Source organism: Eubalaena glacialis, chromosome 10 (genome assembly GCF_028564815.1).
Source record: "Eubalaena glacialis isolate mEubGla1 chromosome 10, mEubGla1.1.hap2.+ XY, whole genome shotgun sequence".
NCBI lineage: Eukaryota > Metazoa > Chordata > Mammalia > Artiodactyla > Balaenidae > Eubalaena > Eubalaena glacialis.
The window spans coordinates 109,239,162-109,263,911 of NC_083725.1; the positions used below are offsets into that span (position 1 = coordinate 109,239,162).

General features: G+C 42.8%; 2 protein-coding genes across 2 annotated transcripts in view; one reads left to right on the forward strand and one right to left on the reverse strand.

The window, feature by feature from the left end:
• PTPRJ (protein tyrosine phosphatase receptor type J) overlaps positions 1–3,626 on the forward strand; it is a 166,823-nt gene extending 163,197 nt beyond the window's left edge. Inside the window, exon 24 of the mRNA XM_061201764.1 lies at positions 43–3,626. Coding sequence (XP_061057747.1) covers positions 43–201 — 159 coding nt within the window. The 3' untranslated portion in view covers positions 202–3,626. The remainder of the gene's footprint in view (positions 1–42) is intronic.
• LOC133099931 (olfactory receptor 4S2-like) lies at positions 1,743–22,866 on the reverse strand. The gene is made up of 6 exons (XM_061203763.1): positions 21,891–22,866; positions 9,771–9,895; positions 9,520–9,573; positions 2,199–2,370; positions 1,911–2,044; positions 1,743–1,826 (listed from the first exon to the last, which is right to left on the reverse strand). The coding sequence occupies exons 1-6, from the start codon at positions 22,864–22,866 to the stop codon at positions 1,743–1,745; spliced, it is 1,545 nt and encodes a 514-aa protein (XP_061059746.1).
• Positions 22,867–24,750: the final 1,884 nt, after the last annotated feature.

A 24,750-nucleotide genomic window follows, 5' to 3' on the forward strand; every position in this document is an offset into this window, starting at 1 on the left:
GGACCTGTGCTCATTTGTTTTCTCTCTTTCTTTTTCTAACAGGACCAGTATGTTTTCCTCAATCAGTGTGTTTTGGATATTATCAGATCCCAGAAGGACTCGAAAGTAGATCTCATCTACCAGAACACAACTGCAATGACAATCTACGAAAACCTTGCCCCAGTAACCGCGTTCGGAAAGACAAATGGTTACATTGCCTAAATTCCAAAGGAAAACCTTTCTGGAGTTAACCAGACCGTCACACCCACAGCAAAGGAAAATGCCCCGATGTTGACATGTTTTTATATGTCTAGTATCCTAATTCTTTGTTCCGTTTTGTTAGAACTAATTTGAGAGTGTGAAGCTGCACATGTGAAATATGACAAATGAGAAGTTGGGGCTATCAGGGGCTGTGGATGGGTGGTGAGCAAATCAACTATGTTTCTGATTATCAGTGGGATGAGTTCACTCTTTTTTTTTTTTCTTGAGAATTACAGAACACCAGGAAAAGTGAGCTATGATTTTTTTTTTTTCTTTTACAAGACATTCTTTTTTAAAAAGACTATTTTATATGATTCACACGCTAAAGCCAGGATTGTGTTAGGTTGAATATATTTTAAGTATCAGAGGTCTATTTTTACCTACTGTATCTTGGAATCTAGCTGATGGAAAATACATAATTGTGGATGATTATCATGGAGGGAGGGCTACGTGGTACCTCTCCTGCCTGGGTTTTCTATTTGAACATGTGCCTTTTCTGAATTATGCTTCCACAGGTAAAACTCAGTAGATCTCTATTTTTGTATTGAATCTCATAATTGGACTATGTGGAATATTTAAACAGTAGTTTAGTATCAGAGGTTCAGCCTTCTCAGTAACATTCCTGTTTTCATTTGATTAGAGGAGATCCTCCCCAACTTCCCCCATCCCCTGTTTCGTGCTCTATTCTTTCTTCCCCTTTCCCCTCCTATTTTTCCCCAAAGACACTTCTGATGGCCACATTTTCTGCCCATTGGTTGAGCAAGAGTGGAAACTAAATTATCACCGTGAGAATTTCGGGGTGGGGGAAGGTCGGGGGGAAGCAGAGGAAGCCTTCAGTGACACAATAATCTTTTATTGTCCCCATTTGATCTTTTTTCTCATTTCTGTATGTGGTAAGAAGGATTATTTAAAGGTGCAATATGTGACTTAGTGATTCATGATGCTCTAGGTTTTTAGTAACGTTTTACTCAGGTTGGCATTTTATGTGTCTCTGTGTGTCCGTGTATGTGTGTGTGTTTTTAAAAGCGTGGCAATCTGCGAACACTTCCGTGTGAAAACAGTGTCAGATGAATCCCTCCTTCCGTAGAGTCTACTGGCTTTAGTCTGTATCTGCAGTGACACATACCCGTATCTGCTGTATATATATATACTAAACTCTTAAAACAGTCATTCCTTGGAACTGAGGTGTACAAAGTTCGAATTTGTATCAAAGATGTAATTATTATTTTTAAAACTTCTTTTCACTATACTGCTGCTGTAATTACCTTGATTTTTTAAAGTGTAGATTGATTTTTGTTGTTGTTGTTTTTGGCTTTCAGGTATGTGTATCCACCGAGAATTTCAGAATCTATGTGGATTTATTTTATTGGTACATAATCTGTAAACTTCTCAAGGCATTAACACGAAAGGATTTGTTTCTTTTTATTTTATATTGTGGCTCAGGTTATATTTTGAAGATGTGTTGAGTTTCTCCTCCAATAGGCAATGAAGTGTACAAGGTCTTATGAAGGAATGACCAAGTCCCTGGAGTCCTGTGGCCGTTTCCCACAGTCATAAATCCTGCTGTAAACATAGGACGATGTGTCCTATTGAAAATGGGAGCAGGGTGCCCTGGTCACCGTGGATCTGTGGGAGCCTGTCTCCTGACCCTGCCGTGCTCCTTAACTCACCGGCACTTCGATCACTGACTGGACAGTTGGGTATTTTAGGGTCACGAAGGGGGAACCACCGCGTACGGAAAGCCCTTGATTCGGTTCAGAGGTTGAGTGCTGCACGTCTTTTGTCTCCCTCTCCCTTTGAGGTACTGAAAGGAATAAAGGAGAAGTGGTGATGGTGTTGTGTTTTGGGAGAACGTTACTTCCCAAATGGAAATTGCACTTTTTGCTGAATCCTTTGCTCTCTTTGGTAGAAAGCAGTTTGTTCAGTATCAGGCCCTTGGAGGAGTGGGCTGGCCAGGCCAGGCCAGACTGGGTCCTCCTCTTTGGCTCTGAAGGTCTGCATCAGGGAAGCCGTGCCGTCCCGGGGTGTTGAGTGAAGCTGGGTTTGGGCGACTGCTTCCAAGCCTTCACGCTTGGAAGGCTGCCCATTGCACGCAAATCTTGGAGAGTTCCGTAACTTCTTCAGTGGTTCCTGTTCAGGCAGCAGTTCTGTGGGTCACACCCCTTCCCACTCCAATTTGTCAGGAAACCATGGTGATGGGTGCCAGTGTACCAAATCCCATGTGGATGTATGCCCTGCCCACATTACTGCCGCTGCCGTGGAGAAGTCGGAGGGAAGGACTTAACTCGAAAAATTCCTTTAAAAGATGAAAGCAACAGTAATCATAAACATATTGTGTCAAAATGCAAAAACCAGAAATCTTCCTCCCTTCCGCCTGGGATGATCTTGGGAAATGGGCAGCAGCCACTCTCAGACGTCATTCCCAATCCTGGGAGGAAGGCTTGTGGTGGAGAGGCCTGGATTCCAAATGGGCAGGTCACACGAAGGTCACGATGCTTCTCTGCATCCTGAAGAGACCTGGCGATGGGCCAAGGGTGGGGGGGGGGTTGGTGAGGGTATTTATAGCACAGTGAAAAGGGAAGATTAATGTGTAAATATAAAGGACACCCGGGCTGGGGGTTGGTCCCAGAAAAGAGAAAGTGCTTTTGAGCTCCTGCCCCCAACCCTTCCAGGAACAATGGAACAGTGAACAATGAACTAAACTTTGAGGAGTCCAGTGGAATCGTGGGGATGGTGTGATCGCCCTTGCTTAGTATTTGACAGTTGCATACAGAAAACCAGCCAGGATGGGATGAGTTAGTTTGGGGGATTTGGGCCATTGATATCTTCTCCCAAGAGCAAGGATGTTTTGTCTGCAAAGTTAAATCTCGTGATGATTGGCACCAGTAGGAAATGACATTTGGGTCTGTTCCCTGTGGCCATGTAACAACCATTAGATTTTGGCATAATTGACTCCACTGGATTTGGGCATCACCAAGTTAGAGGCTCCTGGGGTTGGGGCCAACTATGCAGATGATTCATGTTCGCTTTTCATCTGGGATGAAAAAGCCTGGTTTTCTTTTGAAATGCTTGATTGCACTTGCTGAGCTAAACAAGTCTTGGTGACTGATGTTGATTTGCCTCCAAAGTCCAAGTTCTGAGTTTTCAGACTATGTGTAGCAGTCGAGTACTTAACATACTGTAGCTTTTTTTCCCTTGGGGGCACCTATGAATAGCATATGTTGATGTGGACTCTAAAACTGTAATTTTCTTGTAACTATTTTGGAATGATGCATATTTCTAATGTTTGTTATACTTGTACAGAGTATTGCTGTTGGTTGCTTTTTTCTTGGTTTGTTTTTTAAGGAAAAAAATGGCCTGAAAAAAATTTTTTAAAAGACTTATAAATACCAAATATAAAAAATGTCAACACATTATGCCTCTGTTTGACTTTCCCCCTCCTTGCTTTATGTCCAAATCATTTCACTTATCGAGCGGTTTAGTTTCCTGCATTCAGCTGGGGCATCCTTAACAAAAACACGTTTCCCTTGGGATTTTCCCACATCCTTTTGGTTTGCTAGGGCTGCTGTAACAAAGTACAACAGACTGGGGGGCTTAAACAACAGAAATTTATCATCTCACAGTTCTGGAGGCTAGAAGTCTGAGATCAAGGTGTCAGCAGGTTGGTTTCCTCTGAGGCCTCTCTCCTTGGCTGGTGGACGACCATCTCCCCCTTTGTCTTCACATGGTCGTCCCTCTGTGTGTCCTAATCTCCTCTTCTTATAAGGACAGCAGTCACAGTGGATCACAGCCCACTCTAATGGCCTCATTTTACCTTAGTTACCTCTTGAAAGAGTCTGTCTCCAAATACAGTTGCATTCAGAGACACTGGGCGTTAGGACTTTAACATATGAACTTCAGGGGCACATAATTCAGCCCGAAACACACACGGAGGGTGATGAAGTGGAGACCTGGGGGAAGTGAGTGTGCAGCTAAGGTGTGGCTGCCTGTGTTCACAGAGGGTCGGACGTGGGTCTGCAGATAGACAGACACCCACTTGGGGGTGGCTTATATGCCTTAGGCAAGCCTCCAGGATTTTTAGAGGGTTTTGTGGTTGGTGGATTTGGGGAATCTCAGAATTGCTGGGAGACTGTGGCAGTTTGGGTACTTTTTCTTTCATCTCGCTCCCTTATGCCTTGATGCAAACTCTAAGTAGACTGAGATGATTCTAAGATCTCTCTTATTCCTCTTGCCTGAAACAAATTAATCCATTCAACAGTGATGTACTGAGTACCTACTATACACCAGCCACTATACCTTGGTGGCTGAGGGTTCTACTGTGAACAAAATGGACAGAAATCTCTGCCCTCATGGAACTTACATCCTGGTAAGAGGAGGCAGACAAACAACATACGTAAATAAAATCTTTAGTATGTTAGATGATGAAAATATGGAGAAAAATAACATTTCACACCCAGACGCACCAACTGGTTTTCACACACAAGGCAGTGCAGCTACATCGTGTCAAGGAGAAAGTGTCGCCACACGCTCTCCAATCAACCCCTGCCTTATTTACTGTTTGGACGGCGGCAGTGCCCACTCCTCGGGTCCATCAGGGACACAAAGGGTGAACGCAGCACAAGTCCTGCCCGTAAGAAGCAGACAGTCTAGAGGGAGGGGCCAGGGGCACGTGTGATGCAAACGCACAACAAACCCCACGAAATACTGGAGGCGATAAAGGAACAGGTGACAGGGGTCCCAGGAGCATAAGAGGGGGTGGCATGTGAGCCAAGTCTTAAGCAGGATTTTAGTTGGAGGATATAAGGGGGGAGGCGGGGGGTGAATGTGCCCTCTTGGAGGATGGTGAGGGCTTCAGGATGAGGCATGCAGGGAGGGGTGAGGTGAGGTGAGGTTGTGCCTGATGACCCTGGCAGGGAAGAACCCTAGGATTGTAAGCCAGGTTGATTAAAACCGTCTCGCCTTTAAGACGCTGCACCAGGCGTGTGTGTGTGTGTGTGTGTGTGTGTGTGTATACATAAGTAAGCTTACACACAGACATACATACACACAATTTTGCCTTCTCTATTTTCTTTGCATGGAAACTGCACGGTGGTCACAAGGGTGAGTGACCACAATAGGCTGGAAGGAAGGACACCACCAGACCCTTGACTGGTTAGTGCGAGTAAAGGGTATACTTTCTTGCACAGAACAGGCCACACTGTAGCACGTTCAGCGGGAGATACGTTTGCCCAGGCCTCCAGGTCCCACTAGGTCCTCAGTGGTCATTGCCATCGGGCAGAGCAGGCGGGGTCCTATCAAATCTTTTGTTTCCCTTGCTGATCGCACCCTCTCAATCCCTTTCTCTCTTTCCCCACCTCTTCCCTTTCTTTCTCATTTCTCATCCTCCTCGCCTGTCCCAACCATCTGGAGACTACGGCTAAATGCTGGCCTGCTTGCCAAGTCAAAATAACTACTGACAATTCCAGCACATTCCTGATTTGTTTATTTGAAATAGTGGGTGAAATCAGGTCAGTTTTCCAGGCATGGATTCCCATAGTATGTCCAGTTCTGCCTGAGATCCCTTGCTGTAATTACTTTCCTGATTAGGCAAAAAGCACAGATCTGGAGCATATGACAATGGAATTATTCCAGACATGATTACTTGCCTCATTGAGGATAGAAAATATTTTGCTTTTAAAGAGATGCTTCCAGATACATGGTGGTAGGAAGGATGGTGCGGGTCCAGAAGTTTGGAGGCCTGAGCTTCGGTTCTCCCCCTGCCCATACTGACTGAGTGGAAATCACAGAACTTTTCTACTTTTGATAAGCATCTTAAAAAAAAAACTTTTTGTTTTATATTGGAGTATAGTTGATTAACAATGTATTAGTTTCAGGTGTACAGCAAAGGGATTCAGTTTTACATATACAAGTATCTATTCTTTTTCAAATTCTTTTCCCATTTAGGTATTGAGCAGAGTTCCCTGTGCTCTACAGTAGGTCCTTGTTGGTTATCCATTTAAAATATAGAAGTGTGTACATGTCAATCCCAAACTCCCTAACTATCTTCCTGCCCCCCGCCCTTCCCCCCTGGTCACCATATGTTCGTTCTCTTAAAAAAACAAAACAAAACAAAAAAGATGATAAGCAGTAGGTGACAGAGAGCTGAAGTTTGCCCGAGGTGTCTGGAATGCAGCATCTGTGGCTTGTTGAATACACAGCCCCGAGTGCCTGAAGGGGTTGGGTGCTGGTGGATGTCTTCTTGTTAAAGCTGAGGAAGTTTAGAGACTCAGTTCCCTAGGAGGGCATCTTCCCACAAGTGTTTTGAATGGTCATCTGACCATTACAACTTCAACTGGGAAGTTCCCAGGGCCCATCTTCATGTCCCAGCAGAGAGGGCCCTTGAGGGTAAGTTCAGGAAGAAAGAAGATGGCAGGTAGGAGTGTGGTTATACTTTTGATGCTGTAACATGCTGAGACACTCAACGTATTGCCTGGGATATATTAAACACCCAGTAAGTGTAGCTATTTATTTATCGACTTAAATTTGTATGGATCATGTACTACAGGCTGGCAGTGGGCCCTCGGTGTGTACATTTGTGAACAAAACAGGCATAATCCCTGTCCTTGTGGAATTTAAGAGCCTATGGGAGAGACAGGAAATTAAGAAGGAATCGAACCCGTATCTGTCGACACACTGCGGCTGGAGTGAGAGGCCAGCCCCGGAGGGAGTGGGCAGGAGGGGCAGTGTGCCAAGACCCTGAGGCAGGAATGAAGCTGGCACTTCTGAAGAGCAGTGAGAAGGCTGTGGTCTTTAGGGCCTCACTGGTGAGGAAGCTAAGGGCACAATATGAAGCCGGAGACAGTCGGGAGTGAGTCGGGCTTCGTGAGCCGCGGTCGGGGAGATGGGAAGTTAGCCTATGAGCCGTGGGAGGCCATCAGAGTTTCCACAACAGAGTGTGCTGATGTGCCGGTCACTGCATGGAGAATGGGTTGTAGGAGGGGAGCCTGGAAGCAGGGGAGCCTGTTAGAGGCTCTGTCTTAGGAATGGTTTTGGAAATAGATGATGGTCACTTGTGAGGGAAGTGGCAGTGAATTTGGAGAGATGGGTGGATCTGAGACGTGTGATGATGGTGGCCTGATGCATTCCCTCTCCTTTGTTTTGGACGTAAGACAAGGCCACCCTGCAATTTGCTTTGGCCCATAGATGTGAACAGAAGTACTCATTCCAAATCTAGTCCATATGAGATTTTGTTTTCCCTCTTCATTGCCATGAAAATAACCTCCCCTGGGCAGCTGCCCCGTGAGCCTGGGCCCCAGAATGAATAGAGTTGCCCAACCACGCCCGCCGAGACTCTACCTTGGTGCAGAGCTACATGGCCCAGCCCTGTCTAGGTCAGCTGGCTCCTAGGTGATGTGCACATCCATGAGGATAATTTATTCCATGAGAATCTATGCCTTTGGGGTCATTTGTTATGTGGCATTTTTGTGGCAATTACTAACTAAAACACAGCCCCATAGCTAGTAATAGGCAGAACTGGAATTTGAATCAACTCCAAAGTTTGGTTCTTAGTCATCTCTTTCAACAGTAGATGATTTCGTTTAATATGTAGTCAGTTTCTTAGCACAGGCAATTAGGAACAGAACCTGCAGGTATCTAACATGTGAGAGAAAACTGTAAGGATCTGCCTACATCTCTATCCTAGAGGCCTTCACTAAAGATTATGTTATAGTTAGTTACGCTGGGCTTATTTTTTTGGCCACACCACGTGGCACACAGGATCTTAGTTCCCTGACCAGGGATCAAACCCGTGCCCCCTACAGTGGAAGCGTGGAGTCTTAACCACTGTACCACCAGGGAAGGCCCTCTGCTAGGCTTCTTTCTGGGCTGGGGGAACAAATCCACATTCTTCGTGCTTTAATTCAGGCCAAACTTGTCCCAGAACTTTATGCATATACTATTGGTTTGGTCCAGGCAGGAAGGTACAAGAAACCTTCACATTCTATCAGTGACCTGTTGTTAACTGGATACTGTTCAAAAACCAGGCTAAACTGCAAAACGGGCCAGCATTCAAGTGTTGCCTTCTTCTAGCACTTAATTTGATAAAGAATACCCAGGTGTAGCCTAGAAACTGAGGTATCATGGTGTTACTGAACTCAGCTTCAGCTGCTCATCCCTCAAGAATCCAATACTGAGAAATAGGTGCTGGGTAAAAGGAAAGACAGTTTTGTTGAGGAAGCTGGCAATGCTGGGTAGAAGGTGGACTCGTGTCCCAAAGAACCAACTCTCTGTTGCCGACTGGGGGCAAGAGCTTTTAAGGGGGCGTTTCCAGGGTGTATAGGCAGGGGATGGGGGGCCTACGTGCAGAACAGCACAGTCAGCTCTGACAATCATCTTGAAATTGGTCATATGGCAGTTTGATCAATGTCATCTTGATTGTTTTAAATACAGTTAATCTTCATTTCCAGGGCTGGTTTGTTCCCATTTCCTTGAGGCCAGTTCTTGGAGTTGTGCAGATGGAGCTCTTATGTCATGGCTGCAGTCTGGGCATCATGTAGTTAACTTCGTTTACCAGGTGGGGGTTTTAATATCTGCAAAACAGCTCAAAGAATATGGCTCAGAATATTCTCTACTTCCCTTGAGGAGGAGCTAAATGTCCTTGACTTTGTTTAATGGCTAAACTATCATTATTTTGTCTTGTTTGGCTGTTGTTCTTTGCTTCTGCATTTTCTCACCTTTCTGATTAAATTTATTCTTTGGGTAAAGGTTTTCTACAGACAAGAGGCAGGCAGAGGACATGGGTGGGTGTGGGGGGAGTGGGGGAGGTCTGACCTAGGAGGGCTTCATAGGGTCCTGCTCAGTTACAATGGGAAATAAAAATCAAGTGATCACCTGGGCTCTTATAACATGTAAAGCTGAAGTGAGAAAAACAATGTATAGAACTATAAGAAAATAATTCTAGTAAACAATTAGGTCAGCACATAAGAAGACAAGAAAGACAACTCCAGAATAATGTAATGGTGGGCTTATGAGTGGCTTTTATTTTTACTTTCCTAAACTTTCTAATTTTTCCCAATGAGTATGGAGTACTTGTTGAGACTAATTAAAACTTCAGCATTTTTCTTCTTGACTCAAAAAAATAAGCTACAACATATTTCAAAATATATTTGTCCAGCTTTACGAAGTTCTTTAAAATGAACAACAAGGCTTTTTGGAGTGCCTTCAGTTGCAGTTTGTTAAAAGTGAAAGTTGTTTCTGGATATTAGATTCTGAGCTGTTCAGCTGGAGGAAACAGGGGCCCACCTGGTTGCTCCCGGCTGAGCGTGGCTCTGCCAGGGTGGAAGGCCTGGTCGGCATCTGGGGAGCAGAAGGGGGAAGCAGGGAGAAAAGAGGATTAGCCCTGCTCTGCAAAGTTCTTACAGCCCTTCCATCCCTTCTGCGATCCCACAGCTCCCTTCGTGGATGAATGTGGAGGATCCCGGGGCCCTCTGAAGAAAAACACGAGACCCTAGGCTTTACCCCCCAAAACGATGGTTATATCCTATCTATCTCACTTTCCTGCAGGCAGCTGAGGCCTTTGCACTCACGCGTTCGCAGCTGTCAGCTGACAGCAGTGATTTTGAATGCCGCCAATAGGTGGCGCCAGAGGACTGTGCTGAGAACGCAATCCTTGGCCAGGCTGTGAGAGGGCAATGGAGGAAAAGACGATTAGCAAAGGAAATCCGAGAGCTGGATCTGAAGCGAGCACGGGTCATATTGTCCCCGAGGGTGTGCTAGCAGCTACCACCTTGGTGGGAAGTTGGGCTGGAGGTGGAGGAGCTAGAGTCAGAGCCAGGTGGGAGCCAGGAGTTCTCGGGTGCTCAATGGCAGTCACACTCTATTGGGGGTGTGGGTAGGGCCCAAGGTGTTGGAGCAGAAACCCCGAGGATCAGGTCTGAGCTGGTTCCATTCCAAGTGAGTGCACACTCCTTGGCCATGGCACTTCTACTCTAGTGAGGAACAGCACGGGGAGCAAGAGTGGCTACGGCGGCCTCCTAGCGCGTGTTGGGGTGCATACTGCGGCAGTCGTGCGGAGCGAGCCAGAGCCCCAGGCAGTTTTCTACCTGCTTTCTCTGTGCTGTTCCCAGGAGGAAGCAAGCATATGTGCATGCGCTTTACGAATGTAGTCTCTGTTTCTTACAGCCCTCCTGTAAGTCCCACTGGCTTTTAAAAAAAATTATTATTATTATTATTATTATTTTTAAATTTATTTTATGGTTGTGTTGGGTCTTCGTTTCTGTGCGAGGGCTTTCTCTAGTTGTGGCAAGTGGGGGCCGCTCTTCATCGCGGTGCGCGGGCCTCTCACTGTCGCGGCCTCTCTTGTTGCGGAGCACAGGCTCCAGACGCGCAGGCTCAGTAATTGTGGCTCACCGGCCCAGTTGCTCCGCGGCATGTGGGATCTTCCCAGACCAGGGCTCGAACCCGTGTCCCCTGCATTGGCAGGCAGACTCTCAACCACTGCACCACCAGGGAAGCCCCCCCACTGGTTTTAAAATCAGCTAAGGGCACTCATCTTCCGTGCCCAACATGTGGGTAGAACCCTCGCTCCCCAGGGAGGATCTGCAAGACTGTGATGTCCCCTTCCTCTCCTGTGTCCCCCTCCTCTCCTGTGTCCCCTGCTCAGGCATGGGTCCCGACCTGATCACTTCCCATACCCAACTCCATATCAATCTTTCTTTACAGTCTTGTAATTATTGTTAATATAGCCTTGTGAAATTTGTGACAAAGTTGGTTGAAAAGGTCATTTTGACAATGTCAGAGAGGAGATTTGGTGGAAAGAAGATATAGTTTAACTGGATATTTCCTAGTATCTTTTGGTCTTTATCTTTCAGTCATGACCAAAGGTAGATTTCCCCAATATGTAGTTTGTCAACTGACATAACTTAAAAACAAATAAAAGTTACTGATGATGATGATAAAAAAAAAGAAAAGGAACTCAGAGGTTGATGGGAGATGCCTAAAAATCAACAGCAGGGCTAAGGAAGTGCACTTTCCAGCAGCCAGTAGCTTTTTTCCTTATAATTTAACATATATGTTTATGGTAAAAAAAATTTAGGAAATTTAGATATGAAAAAGAAGGGAAAAAAAAAATCCCATGTGGTCTTCCCACCAACAAGATGGCCCCCAATGCTACTTGGTATCCAACCCACCCTTTTCCTCTCCCACATTGTGGTCTGTGTGACCAATAGAATTCAGCAGAAGTGATGGTATGTTACTTCCAAGATTAGGTTGTAAAAGACTCTGCAGCTTTTCCATCTGTCTGTCTGTCTGTCTGTCTGTCTCTGTCTCTCATGAACAACCAACCCTACGAGAGGCCCACGTGGTGAGGAACTGAACCTCCTGCCAGCAGCCAACTGATCTTGGAAGCAGAGTCTCCAACCCCAGTCAATCCTCAGATGGCTGCAGCCCCAAGCCAACAGCTTGTCTGCAACCTCCTGGGAGACCTTGAGCCAGAACCACCCAGCTAAGCCACTCCCAGCTTCCTGATCCTCAGACACTGTTTTAGGCTTTGGAGTCAGATGGACCTGATTTGTGTCCTAGCTGACCACCTACTAGTTGTGATACTGCAGACAAGCCACTCCACATCTTTGAACCTCTGCATCTGTAAAATGAGAATAGTAGTATTTACTCACAGCTTCAAGTAACATAATGTGTGCAAAATTCAAGATGCTGCTTCTTTATATAGGTAGAGGCAGAAGGTTTCCTTGGAGTAGATGTCTTTGTTCTAAGTTAATTGAGTGCCCTGATTAAGTATGCAGATGTAGTGTGTATAGGCACTTATTATTATTATGTTTTTCCTGAGGCAAAGCAAAACCTGCTTCTCCCCTTGGTTTGCACAGTTTTCATACAAATTGCTCAAGGGGCTTTCTGGGAAGGAAAGGGTTGGCCCCTCCCCCAACTTTTGGTCTCTGAGATTTACAGTTAAGGAAACCTGTTTTGGTGGTTCAGGGTGACATTGACCATAATCCATAAGCATAAAAGAATATTAAAAGCACCAAGAGGGAGCCCACCATGAGGGGAAAGGGGACGTGTGTTGGTGCATTAGGTTCAGCACTGGGGTTTGGGTAGGAGGCTTGGTTTTGTGCAGCACGTGCCTGAGGCTGGAAGCCCCTTTCGGTCCAGCCATCCTAGGCCACTGTGTTTTGGCGAGCATTAGCTGAGCACGTGGCGGTGGACAAAGGTAACTATGACCTTGGAGCTGAAGGATGGAGTCACACCATGGCGTGGCAGGGCTCCAGACCTGCAGCCGCAATGCAGCAGTCAGCACACACCCATCAGATTATGCAGGACCAATTACATGGCTATTACCAAAGACAACGCCTGGTCAGAGTTTTAGTTCTTCCTCCCTGCATGGCCTTTGGAAGCAGGAGTCCTTTGGCCTGAGTGTTCTTGGACACTTTGGTTTGAGATGGGGTCCAGCATTACATGAGAGATAAAAGACTTCTGCTATTAAGGCAGAGGTAGCCTCGAGCCATTCGTTGGGTAAATAAAAGATGTGATTTAATTTGTATTTTCCAGATGGTGAAATAGATTGGCTGAGTTGGGTAAGCTAACTGGTTTTATAACAAACAACTCCCAGATCTCAGTGGTTTAATACATATGTCACAGTTTAATGTGGCTGGCACCATTCAACGACCTGGGCTAGTACAGGCTTCACCACCTTTAACCCAAACCTGTCAAGGTCATCCAGAGTGCCACCACCCAGGTAGCAGATGAGGAAGAGAAAGTGGAAGACAGTGGGTGGGAGGTTTCTACAGGCCAGGTTTGTAAGTGACATATATCACTTTCACCCACCTTCCATTGGTGGGGGAATAGCATTTGGCCATGTACCCTGGCAGAAGAGAGCTGTGGATCTTGGTGAGCACTGGCGTTCGGTGCCACATTGGTCTGACCAATGGATAAAGTGCCTGGCACTTAGTAGGTATTCCATAAATGGTGGTCTCCCCCTTCCTTCCAGAGCCACCTGTCTGGGGAAGGGGTAGACGGGAAAGAAATGGCTTCTGTCCTCCGGCATTGGCATGGTGACCCAGCTGCTTCTAAAATGTATGGTTTTGTGGACCTAACAGGGATACCGGCAGATGCTGTGTCCTGGTTGTGGTCCACAGTATGGTTACAGGAGTTGGGAACTGTGAGCTCATTAGCGACTTGCACATTTAGTGGGGATGTGTTCTTGTAGCATCCAATCATGCCTTTAATTACTAACCTGAAGCTCCTGGGGAATCTCAAGGTGAAAGAAATTCTTAACTCTGAAGAACCCCCAAGGGATGACACTAATTTCCTAGCTTTGCAAACTTTTCCTAACTCTTTGCCTCAGCTCCTGAGGGCATAATTAGTCACCTGCGGTTGTCATCATGCCATAAAGCCTGAGCGTGGCCTCCAGAAAGTGGAGGACTAACTGATCATCCAACTCACAGAGCAGAAAAATAATTGGCTCTTTTTCTTCCTTTGATGATCACTGTAGCAGCAGAGAACTTTTTCTATTAAATGTGAAGAGGCCAGCGTTGGAGTTGTGGAGCGTTAGTGGATAGAGTTGAGAATACATGAATTTGATCAACACTTTTTTTTTTTTTTACATCTATGCTATTATATTACACATACTGTTTTTCAACCTTTTGAAAAAAATTAAATATTTTGGAGCTCTTTCAATATCAGTGTAGGTAGATGTACTCATCTGTATTAAGTCTAGTTGCCATAGCAAAATATCAGACTGGGTGGCTTAAACAACAGGAATTTATTTCTCATAGTTCTGGAGGCTAGAAGGCCAAGATCAAGGTGCTGGTGGATTTGGTTCCCTGGTGAGGTCACTCTTCCTGGCTTTCAGAGGTTGCCTTCTGGCTGTGTCCTGATACGGGAGAGAGAGAGAGAGAGCGAGAGAGAGCGAGCGAGAGAGAGAGAGAGAGAGAGAGAGAGAGAGAGAGAGAGAGAGAGAGCTATTCTTCTTCTTATAAAGCTGCTAATCCCATCATGAGGATTCTACCCTGATGACCTCCTCTAACTCTAATTACCTCCCAAAGGCTCCATCTCAAAATACCATCACATTAGGGATTAGGGCTTCAACATGAAATTTTGGCAGACAAAATTCAGTCCACAGCACCATTCTTTTTTTTTCTATTTTTTATTTCAGCTTTATTGAGATATGATTGACAAATGAAATTGTAAGATAATTAAAGTGTACATGGTGGTGATTTGACATACATATACATTATAAAAGGATTCCCCCATCTAGTTAATTGACACATCCATCACCCTGCAAACTCACATATTTATCTTTTTTTTTTTTTTTGGTGAGAACATTTAAGTCCTTCTCTCTTAGTGAGTGTCAATTATACAATATGATGTTGTCAACAATAGTCACCATGCTATACATTAAATCCTCAGACCTTATTCATCTTATAGCTGAAAGTTTGTACCCTTTTACCAACCTCTCCCTATTCCCCTCCCCCCTCCCCCAAAGCCTGGAAACAGCTTTTCTACACTGTTTCTGAGTTTGACCTTTTATTTTAGATTCCACATATTAATCTCTTTATTACTATATCATGATGTGCTTTTTCTCTTGTTACATTCTTTGACTTAAAGTCTATTTTTTTCTGATATAAGAATAGCAACCCCTGCTCCTCTTTTGGTTTCCATTTGCCTGGAATATCTATTTCCATCCCTTCACTTTCAGTCTATGCCTTAAAGTTGAAGGATACAGGTTGCATATAGCTGGGTCTTGTTTTTTTTAATTCACTGAGCCACTCTGTGTCCTTTGATCGGAGAATTTCTTTCATTCACATTTAAAGTAATTATTAATTGGTATGGACTTACTATTGCCATTTTGTTAATTATTTTCTGGCTGTTTATAATTCCTTTGTTTCTTTCTTCTTCTCTTGCTCTCTTCCTTTGTGATTTGATGATTTTCTGTAGTGGTATGCCTAGATTCCGTTCTTTTTTACCTTTTGTGTATCTACTATAGCTTTTTGCTTTGTGTTTACCTTGAGGCATACATAAAACATATTTATAATAGTCTATTTTAAGCTGATAACAACTTAAGTTCAAATACATACTAAAGCTCTACATTTTTACTACTCCCCTCCATTTATTTTTTTGATATCACAATTTACATCTTTTTACCATTTGTGTCTGTTAACAAATTATATAGTTATAGTTATTTCTAATACTTTTATTTTTGAGCCATCATACTAGAGTTATAAGTGATTTACTCACTACTGTTACAACATTGGAGTATTCTGAATTTAACTATATATTTACCTTTATCAGTGAGATTTATATTTTCATATGTTTTGCTGTTACTAATTAGAGTCCTTTCACTTGAGCTTGAAGAATTTCCTTTAACATTTCTTATAGGGCTGGTCTAGTGGTGATCAATTCCTTCAACTTTCGCTTGTCTGGAAAATTCTTGATCTCTCCTTCAGTTGTGTAAGACAACTTTGCTGGGTAGAGTATTCTTGGGTGGCATTTTTTTTCTCCTTTGGCACTTTGAATATATCATGTCGCTTCCTTTAGGCCTGCAAAGTTTCTGCTGAAAAATCTGCTGATAGTCTTATTGGGGTTCCCTTGTACTAAGAAGTTGTTTTTCTCTTGCTGCCTTTAAAAAATAAATAAATAAATAAATTTATTTATTTATTTATTTATTCATTTATTTATTTCTGGCTGTGTTGGGTCTCTGTTGCTGTGCTCAGACTTTCTCTAGTTGCGGTGAGCGGGGGCTACTCTTTGTTGCAGTGCACGGGCTTCTCATTGTGGTGGTTTCTCTTGTTGTGGAGCATGGGCTCTAGGGGCATGGGCTTCAGTAGTTGTAGCACACGGGCTCAGTAGTTGTGGCGCACAGGCTCTAGAGAACAGGCTCAGTAGTTGTGGCACACGGGCTTAGTTGCTCCACGGCACGTGGGATCTTCCTGGACCAGGGCTTGAACCTGTGTCCCCTGCCTTGGCAGGTGGATTCTTAACCACTGCACCACCAGGGAAGCCCTCTCTTGCTGCTTTTAAAGATTCTCTCCTTGTCTTTAACTTTTGCCAATTTAATGATAATATGTCTTGGTGTGAGTTTCTTTGTACTCATATTATTTGGAACTCTCTGGGCTTCTTGGATCTGGATGTCTGTTTCTTTCTCCAGGTTAGGGAAGTTTTCAACCATTATTTCTTTTTAAAAATTAAAAACAATTTTTAAAATTAATTATTTTTTTGGACATGCTGCGCAACATGTGGGGTCTTAGTTCCCCGACCAGGGATTGAACCCGTGCCCCCTGCAGTGGAAGCGTGGAGTCCTAACCACTGGACCACTGGGGGATTCCCCATTATTTCTTTGAATAAGCTTTCTGCTACTTTCTCTCTTTATCTTCTCCGTCTAGGACCACTATAATGCAAATATTGGTCTGCTTCATGGTGTTCCATAAGTCCTTTACACTGCCTTCACTCTTTTCCTCTATTTTTTTTCTCCTTGCTCTTCTGATTGAATGAGCTCTGCTGGCCTGTCTTTGAGTTCACAGATTCTTTTTTCTTCTGCTTTATCTAGTCTAATGTTGAACCACCCTACTGAATCTTGCAGTTTAATTATTGTAGTCTTCTGCTCTGTGATTTCTGTTTGGTAGTTTCTAGGTTTTCCATCTTTTTGTTGAAATTTTCACTTTGTTCATGCATTGTTCTCCTGACCTCAATGAGGATCTTTATGACAAATATTTTGAACTCTTTAACAGGTAATTTATCTCTATTTCATTAAAGTCTATTTCTGAAGGTTTATCTTGTTCTTTTGTTAAGAACATATTCCTCTGTTCATTTTCCTTGACGCTCTGTGTTAGTTTCTATGCATTAGATAAAATAACACCTCTTGCAGTCTTGATGGAGTGGTCTTCGTAGGAGGTGAAATTTATTTTCAGCCTGGCCTGAGCTTTTGGTTGTCTCTCAAAAGTTTGTGATTGTCCAAGCTGCCTTCTTAGTTCTTAGTGGCTCCCAGTAGCTGAGGGTTTGCCAAGACCTGTCAAGGTCCCAAAGTCAGCACTTAGAAGCAGGCTGATTGAAAGCTGGACCCTAAGGCAACAGCTTTTGAACTATGCAAATAAGCCTCTTTCAGGGAAAGACTGGGAGATGGGAGTCTTTTGTTTGCTCCCTCCGCACTGAGTCCAGGGAGGGTAGCCACAGCAAATACTCATGTGCCTGTTAACTACTTTTTTGTTTGCTAAGGTTTTGTGGGTCTCATGGGTACAAGCCCAGTTGGCTTTTGGAGCTAGGTGTTTTGGGGTATATTCCTCAGGTGGAATTCTTAAAAGTTGGGATGCTAGATTTTGGGTCCAGAATCTTCACTCCTCAGAGAGAAGCTGGGAGTTGGGAGTTCTCTCCTGATCGCTTGTCCCTGTGCTAGGAAAATGGTTTATGGTGAGAGTGTGTCTCAGCCTTTCGTACCCATTTCAGTGTGGGTTTTTCCTTGTTCACTCAGTGTGTAGGGGTCACTCAGCTGGTCTTTGGATTTCTTTCAGAGGGAATTGTTCTATGTGTAGTTGTAGATATGGTGTGTCCGTGGGAGGAGGTGAGTTCAGGAACTTCCTTTGTCACCATCTTGGACTGGAACCCATAGTGCCATTCTTTTAACTGTTTCATATTACATTATCTTATATATTTTCCAAAACATATGTGTGTGTGTGTGTTGTGTGTGTGTGTGTACTAATCTCAAGACTGAGCTAACTATATTCCTTATTTTATCATTGATCTATGTAAGGTCCCTCTTGTTTTAAAATTTATTTTCTTTGATCTTTATTCTTCATTCCCATTCTGTATTAGTTTCCTTGGGCTCGCATAATGAAGTACCATGGACCGAGAGTCATATATATGTATTTACATTCATATTTATTACTATCAGGAATTGGCTTCAGAGATTATGGAGGCCGAGAAGTCCAAAGATGTGCAGTCCACAAGCTGGAGACCCAAGAAAGCTGATGGTGTAGTTCCAGTCTGAGTCCAAAGGCCTGAGAACCAGGACCACTGATGGTATAAGTCCAAGTCCAAGGGCAGGAGAAGACCAATAGCTCAGCTCAAGTCAGGCAGAGGGACTGAATTCTCCCTTCCTCTGCTTTTTTTGTCCTATTCAGGCCCTCAATGGATTGGATGATACCCATCCTCATGGTGCAGGGAAATCTGCTTTACTCAGTCTACTGAGTCAAATGTTAATCTTTTCCAGAAGCATCCTCACAGACAAACCCAGAAATAATGTTTAACCAGATATTTGGCATCCCGTGGCTCAGTCAAGTTGGCACATAGACTTAACCAACACAGACATCTATTAAGACTCAGCATTATCTGCATCCAGGCAGTGGAAGAGGAAAGAGCATGGAGAGTGTTCATGGGAGGCTTCTAGTGGTCAGGGCTGAAAGTGGTCCACATCACTTCTCACATGCTATTGGGGAGAACTTATTTACGTTCACTCCTAACTACAGCAGTGGTCAGCAATGTGGTCTAGCTGTGTGCCTATAGGAGGGAAGACAGTGAGTGGTCTCTGCTCCAGTTACTAGCTTACATTCCCACCAACAGTATATGAGGATATTACTTTCCCACACTCTACCAGTGATGGACATTATCAACCTTTTACATTTTTACCAAACTGATGGTAAAAAATGATGCATTTTAAAGCAATTTATATTTTCCTGATTACTGGTGAGTTGAAAAATTTTTCATATTTTATTGGCTGCTTACATTTTTCTTCTATAAATTGTCTTTTCATAAGCTTTGTGTCTTAAAATGTTTCTTATTGATTTATAGGAGTTATTATATAGTATGGGTAGCCATTTCTCATTCTCCTTTGCTGATTTGGGCTCATCTTGGCTATACAACTCTGAATCTCAGCCATATCCTCCATATGGCCCCTGGCTTAGGCTGTTGGTCCTGCAGCCCCTGTCATAGAGTTATCTCACCATCATAGCCCCCAAAGAAGTTCCCCCGACTTTCAGCCACCTTTCACCTCCTCCTTGGGACTAGCAGGAACTCCTGGATATTTTTATACCACATGGGAGCAAGATACATTTGAGTTAATATTTTGCTGTACTTTATGCCTATCCATGCACCAATGATTTCCTAATTTCATTATTTAAAATTTCAATATGTTTTGATATTTGCTTGTAATGTTTTACTATTAAAAATAAGGTTTGTGAAGGTGGAACTTCCATAATAGCTGAATAAGGAGCTCATAAAATCTATCTCTAAGAAGCAACAATAAAACTGGACAAAATTGTCAAAAATAATGATTCAAAAACTCTGGATATTGACCAGAAGTATACAACAAATTGAGAAGTTTATTCAAGAAAATTTACCCAACCTTGGAAAGAAGAATGGGAGTCTGTGGGCATTTTATACTCAGGCTGCCCCATCCACTCACCCTCCAGTTACGTGGTGTAGAAGTTCTATCACAGCAGAGCATCAGTCTATAAGGACAGGCATCTCCACTTCTGGAGGGAGTTGACTCTCTTTATTTGGAGCAGAGTGAGGAAAATTTCATGCCCAGGGTCATTGTTGAAAGCAATAGCAATCTCATTGGCAAACAATCAGAGACACTCAATGTTACAAGTCTTGAGACTTGTTGAAGCAAACAATAGTTCGGTAGACAAGTAAAAATGTGACAGGAAGATCCAGGGAATGATGTCTCTTAGTTTTCTTTTTCTTTATTACAGTAGAGGAACCCACTGAAGCAGTCCATGAAGGTCACCGCAGAGGACATAGACCATGGTGCATCAGGGTGGAGAGTGGTTCTGGAGTACAGAGGATGTTCAGGAGTCCAACCTGATGCCTCTCAGTATCTACCCTTGTCCTCATTTGGTCTATAGTTTATGTTCTCTACACAGGGGACTTAGTCATAGTTCTGTGGATGTTGTCAATTCAATCATTATCTCATGTGAATCCTAAAATATTAGCTACTACTGTGCTCTTGATATAAGGATGATATTTATACTTGATATTTATACTTGATATTTATACTTGATATAAAGTAGAAAAAAGGGAGGGTAGAAATAATCAGCATACAACAATTGCTACAGTCCCTGCTTCTGTAGCCAGTCAAATAGTCCTAAACTGACCCAGAGGCTGTACTTCCCTTAACAAGGGCATGTGGGGCCCCTACTCCAGGCTCTGTGCCCCAGGAGGCTCAGTGCTTTTTGGAGCACACTTCTTGAAATTTTAAAGTCTCCATTCAGTGCTTAAAGGAAGCCAGGGTTTACTTCCTTACTCATCAGGAGAGAAAAGAAAAGAAGATCACTCACTCAGAACTTTTCAATTTCTTGGGTTTCAATGATGAGAGGTTATGAAGGTGTTAGGCAGCCACATAAAAATCAAGTGCTATGTTCGTTGCATTGGTAGTTCAAGATTTAAACTGTACATTTTTATCTATTCATGATATTGTTAAACAAGTTAGGTAAACCTGCTCAGAAGGTAGAACTCTCTTCAAGTCATGCAAAAATAATTTTGATTATTTTAATATTTGCATATATTTTCCCCCTTTACTATAAATCTATGTCAAAGGTTGAGTTCCCTAGGCAACATCTCTCAGATTGAATTTGTGTGTAAAAATTTCTTGGGAAGTACTCCCAATATCAACGTCTGTAGAAGAATGAAGGAAGCAGAATTGGGCAGAGGGGAGAAGTTGAACCATGATACAGTAACAAAAAAGATCTTAGATGGTCCCACAAGGAGCTTTAGAGCTGGGATGGCCCTTCACAGTTGTTTCAAGTTGAGGCAAGAGGCCCTGGTCTTTTTATCACCACATTGACCATTCCTGGCTGTAGCCTGGTGGAGGAGGAGGACATGATATTGGTACTGCCCTGGGGGGAGGTATTATCTGGAGAAGGATGAACAGTGAGCTAAGAGCAGCCGTCCCTCCTGGCAACTGAGGGAATGAGTACCTCCATCCTGAAGGGGGTCTGGGTGGCTCACCCCAGCAACCACTAAAAACCCTTTCCTTGACTCAGATAGCCCTCACTATAGGTGAGCATGTTTTTAAACATTCTGAGCCCAGTATAGCTTGTACTGTAATATCAACATAAATAATTCCCATCTATGAACTGTTTAGTAATGATCATGTGAGAAAAACCCCTCAACCCCAAATCAAATCCTTTAAATGAGGGTTATCTAGATGTCTGGAGTTGCCAAGGTTATGGTAACAACAATAACATCAATGAATGCAGTTCCTGCCACTGACAAAATGCTTTCACCTCTACTTCCATCTCATTTGATTCTCTGTATAACCCTGGGAAGTGGTGGGAAAAGTAGCTTCAATCCATTTAACAATGTGGAAACAGGCAAGGCAAAGATAGCGACATCAACTTCAGCATTTGTTTTTGGTATCATTCCTTTATTGGAATATATGTATACCTGACATACCACATCACTTAGAGGCATTGCTCAGAGGCAATAGCACTCTCTGTTACGAAATAGACTGTGTTAGGTGTCAGATTTCCCTGTACAAATGTTTAATCCACTCAAGGCTCCCAGTAGGGAATATCTCTTATCAGATATCAGAGTATCTTTAGAATATCACTAAAGTCAAACTACTGGTGATTGCTACCTTCCAAACTAGATCGTTAGTCTTCAAATCCAAGACTCTTTATATGATATTCAATTATTTATTTGTGTGATAGGATTAAGGGCTAATGACTGACTAATTCCCAGTAACCCTTTTGGAAACTGGTACAACGGAGGCTGTATCAATTCCCAGGTTGTTCCGCCCAACAGCCTCTTGATCCACAGTCTCTTCATTGCGTTTTTCACCTCCGTGTTTCTCAGGCTGTAGATCAGAGGATTCAACATGGGTGTGATGACAGTGTAAAATACAGCCACTATCTTGTCCTCAGGAAAAGTGGTGCAAGGTCTCAGGTAGATGAAGATGCAGGGGACAAAATATAATATGACCACAGTGATGTGGGAAGCGCATGCGGACAGAGCCTTGCGCCTCCCCTCTGATGAGTGAGTCTTGAAGGAAAGCAAGATGACCGTGTAAGAGCCCACAAGAATGACAAAGGAGCTCAGTGAAATCATGCCACTGTTGGCCACTGCAATGAGCCCCACCACATATGTGTCTGTGCAAGCCAGCTTCAGGAAAGGGTGGACGTCACAGAAGTAGTGGTCGATCAGGTTGGGGCCACAGAAAGGGAGTTGTACAGTGAGCACGGTCTGGATAAAAGTATGTACAAAGCCTCCTAACCAACAGAACACTGCCAATATGGAGCAGAATTTCCAGTCCATGATGGTCAAATAGCGTAGAGGCTTACAGATGGCCATGTACTTGTCATAGGCCATCACTGTGAGGATAAAGACCTCTGTGCAGCCAAGCAGATGGACAAAAAAGAGCTGGACCATACAACCATCAAAAGAGATTCTCTTGACCTTGGCTTGAAAGTCAATAATCAGCTTGGGGGCTGTAACAGAGGAATAGCAGATGTCAACAAAGGATAGGAAGCTAAGGAAGAAGTACATTGGAGAGTTGAGATTTGAGCTCCTTTGAATAGTTATTATAATGAAAAAATTTCCAGTCATGAGGATCATATAAAAGAGTAGGAACAAAAAGAAGCATAGTTGCTGGACTTCCTTATTTTGGGAAAGACCCATGAGGATAAATTCAGTGACATTATTTTCCATGGAATCTGGGCAGGTCACAAGAGAGAAACATTGTGTGACTTTACCTGTTGGAAAAAAAATATAAAGGATAATTAGATTTGGGCACATGATACCATAACATTATTGTTATTATTTTAAAACAATTATTTACAAAATTTCTCCCTTGAGGTGTTGGTTTCGGTATAGTCTGTTTCTTAAAATGACCAGAGATTGACTGAGGGATGGAGGAAGAAAGAGGAAAGAGAAGAAAAATTAATGGACTTTAAATATATTTAGGCATGGAGTCTAGGTTCTCCACTTAATAATCAGTTATCTGAATCATTGTTGCTTGAGAATTTAAATTATATCTTCCTTTTAAATCGAGATTCCAAGTGATAACCTCCTCTCTCTCAACTCCAGGATGCTTTTTTCCTATGTGCCAGTTGATACATGGAACCTATCACACAGACATTTGTGATCATAAGTATATGTCTTCAAATGTACAACTTTGAGCCAGACCTGGCATGTAACTAGCCTTTTATGTAGCTCTTTGGCCTCCCAAATTACTATCACCCTGATTGGCTTTATCACATATTAGATTATTCTGAGAATTTACTTTTTGTCACTCCTTATATGTTTAAAAGTTGGGGAAAATGCACAGAGGCTTCACAAGAAGGAAATACCATTTGCAAGATGCTCAAGACTTCAGATTCTAGTTGACATTAGTTGTTATAGGATATGGGAGGTAACAATGCTAAGGTAGGTTTAGATGTGCCTCTGACAGTGACCAACTGTGAGATAATGGGGCAAGTTACTTATCTTCAGTGAGACCCAGTTTCTTTGGTCAATGGGTTGACTCTACATGAACACCAGGGTCTCCTCCAGCTTTAATGTTATATCATGGAATCTGAGATGATATTTTTAATACAAAGAATCACTGTCATTGAATGTAGTTTCTTTCATGATTTCTGTATTCTTTTGAACCAAAAGATGTGTGAAGGTTGGGACAATGTGTATCTATTTTTGTACTGCTTCAGTACAAATACTGCTTCCATTAATTTGGCAAGTCATTTAAACTTTTTGAACTCTGGATTCTTCATCCTTCAAATGGAAATGTGACTGACTACTTCAGAGAATTTTTCAAATACCAAACCTAGCCCAGCATAAGGGAAGCACTCACTGAATTACGCCTTTTGATTTTTCCAACTAGAGTCCCAGTTCTTACATTTTAGTGTGAAAAATTTCAAATAAACACGAAATGGAGATAATAAGTGCTCATATATCTGTTATTCAGATTAAAAATGACTAATGTTTTATATATTTGTTTCATCTCTCTTTCTCATTTCTGTTTGGTTCCAAAGTATTTTAATGCAAATCATGTCATTTCAACTTTTATTGCTTCAGTATTCATGTCTCTAAAAAATCCAGGATTTTTTTTACATAAAGAGAAAGCATGATCATATTAATAAAATTACCAGTAGTTTCCTGGTATCTATCAATTCCTGGTCTGCTGGAGCCATGTTTTGTTCCCACCTCTCCTTACAGTAATTAGATTAGTGCCTACTTTGTCTGCTGTGTGGGATATGGTAGCTCACTGTGGGTACTGAGCACTTGCAGTGTGGATAGTGTGATTAAGAAACTGAAGTTTCAATTTATTTAAATTTAAATTAAAAAACTAAAGTGATATAAAATATTTTGACATCATAAAAATTTGCATAATTGGGTTAAACAAAATATGATTAAATATTACTAAAATAAATTCCACCTATATCTTTTGCTTTTTTATGTGGCTTTTAAAACATTTAAAATGACAGTGTAGCTTGTATTCTATTTCTATTCCACAGTGCTGTTCTAAGGATTAGGCCCTTGTCTCAGTGCTTGATCATATTATCTACTTTAATTCTTGTCACTCTATAAAGTATGTAG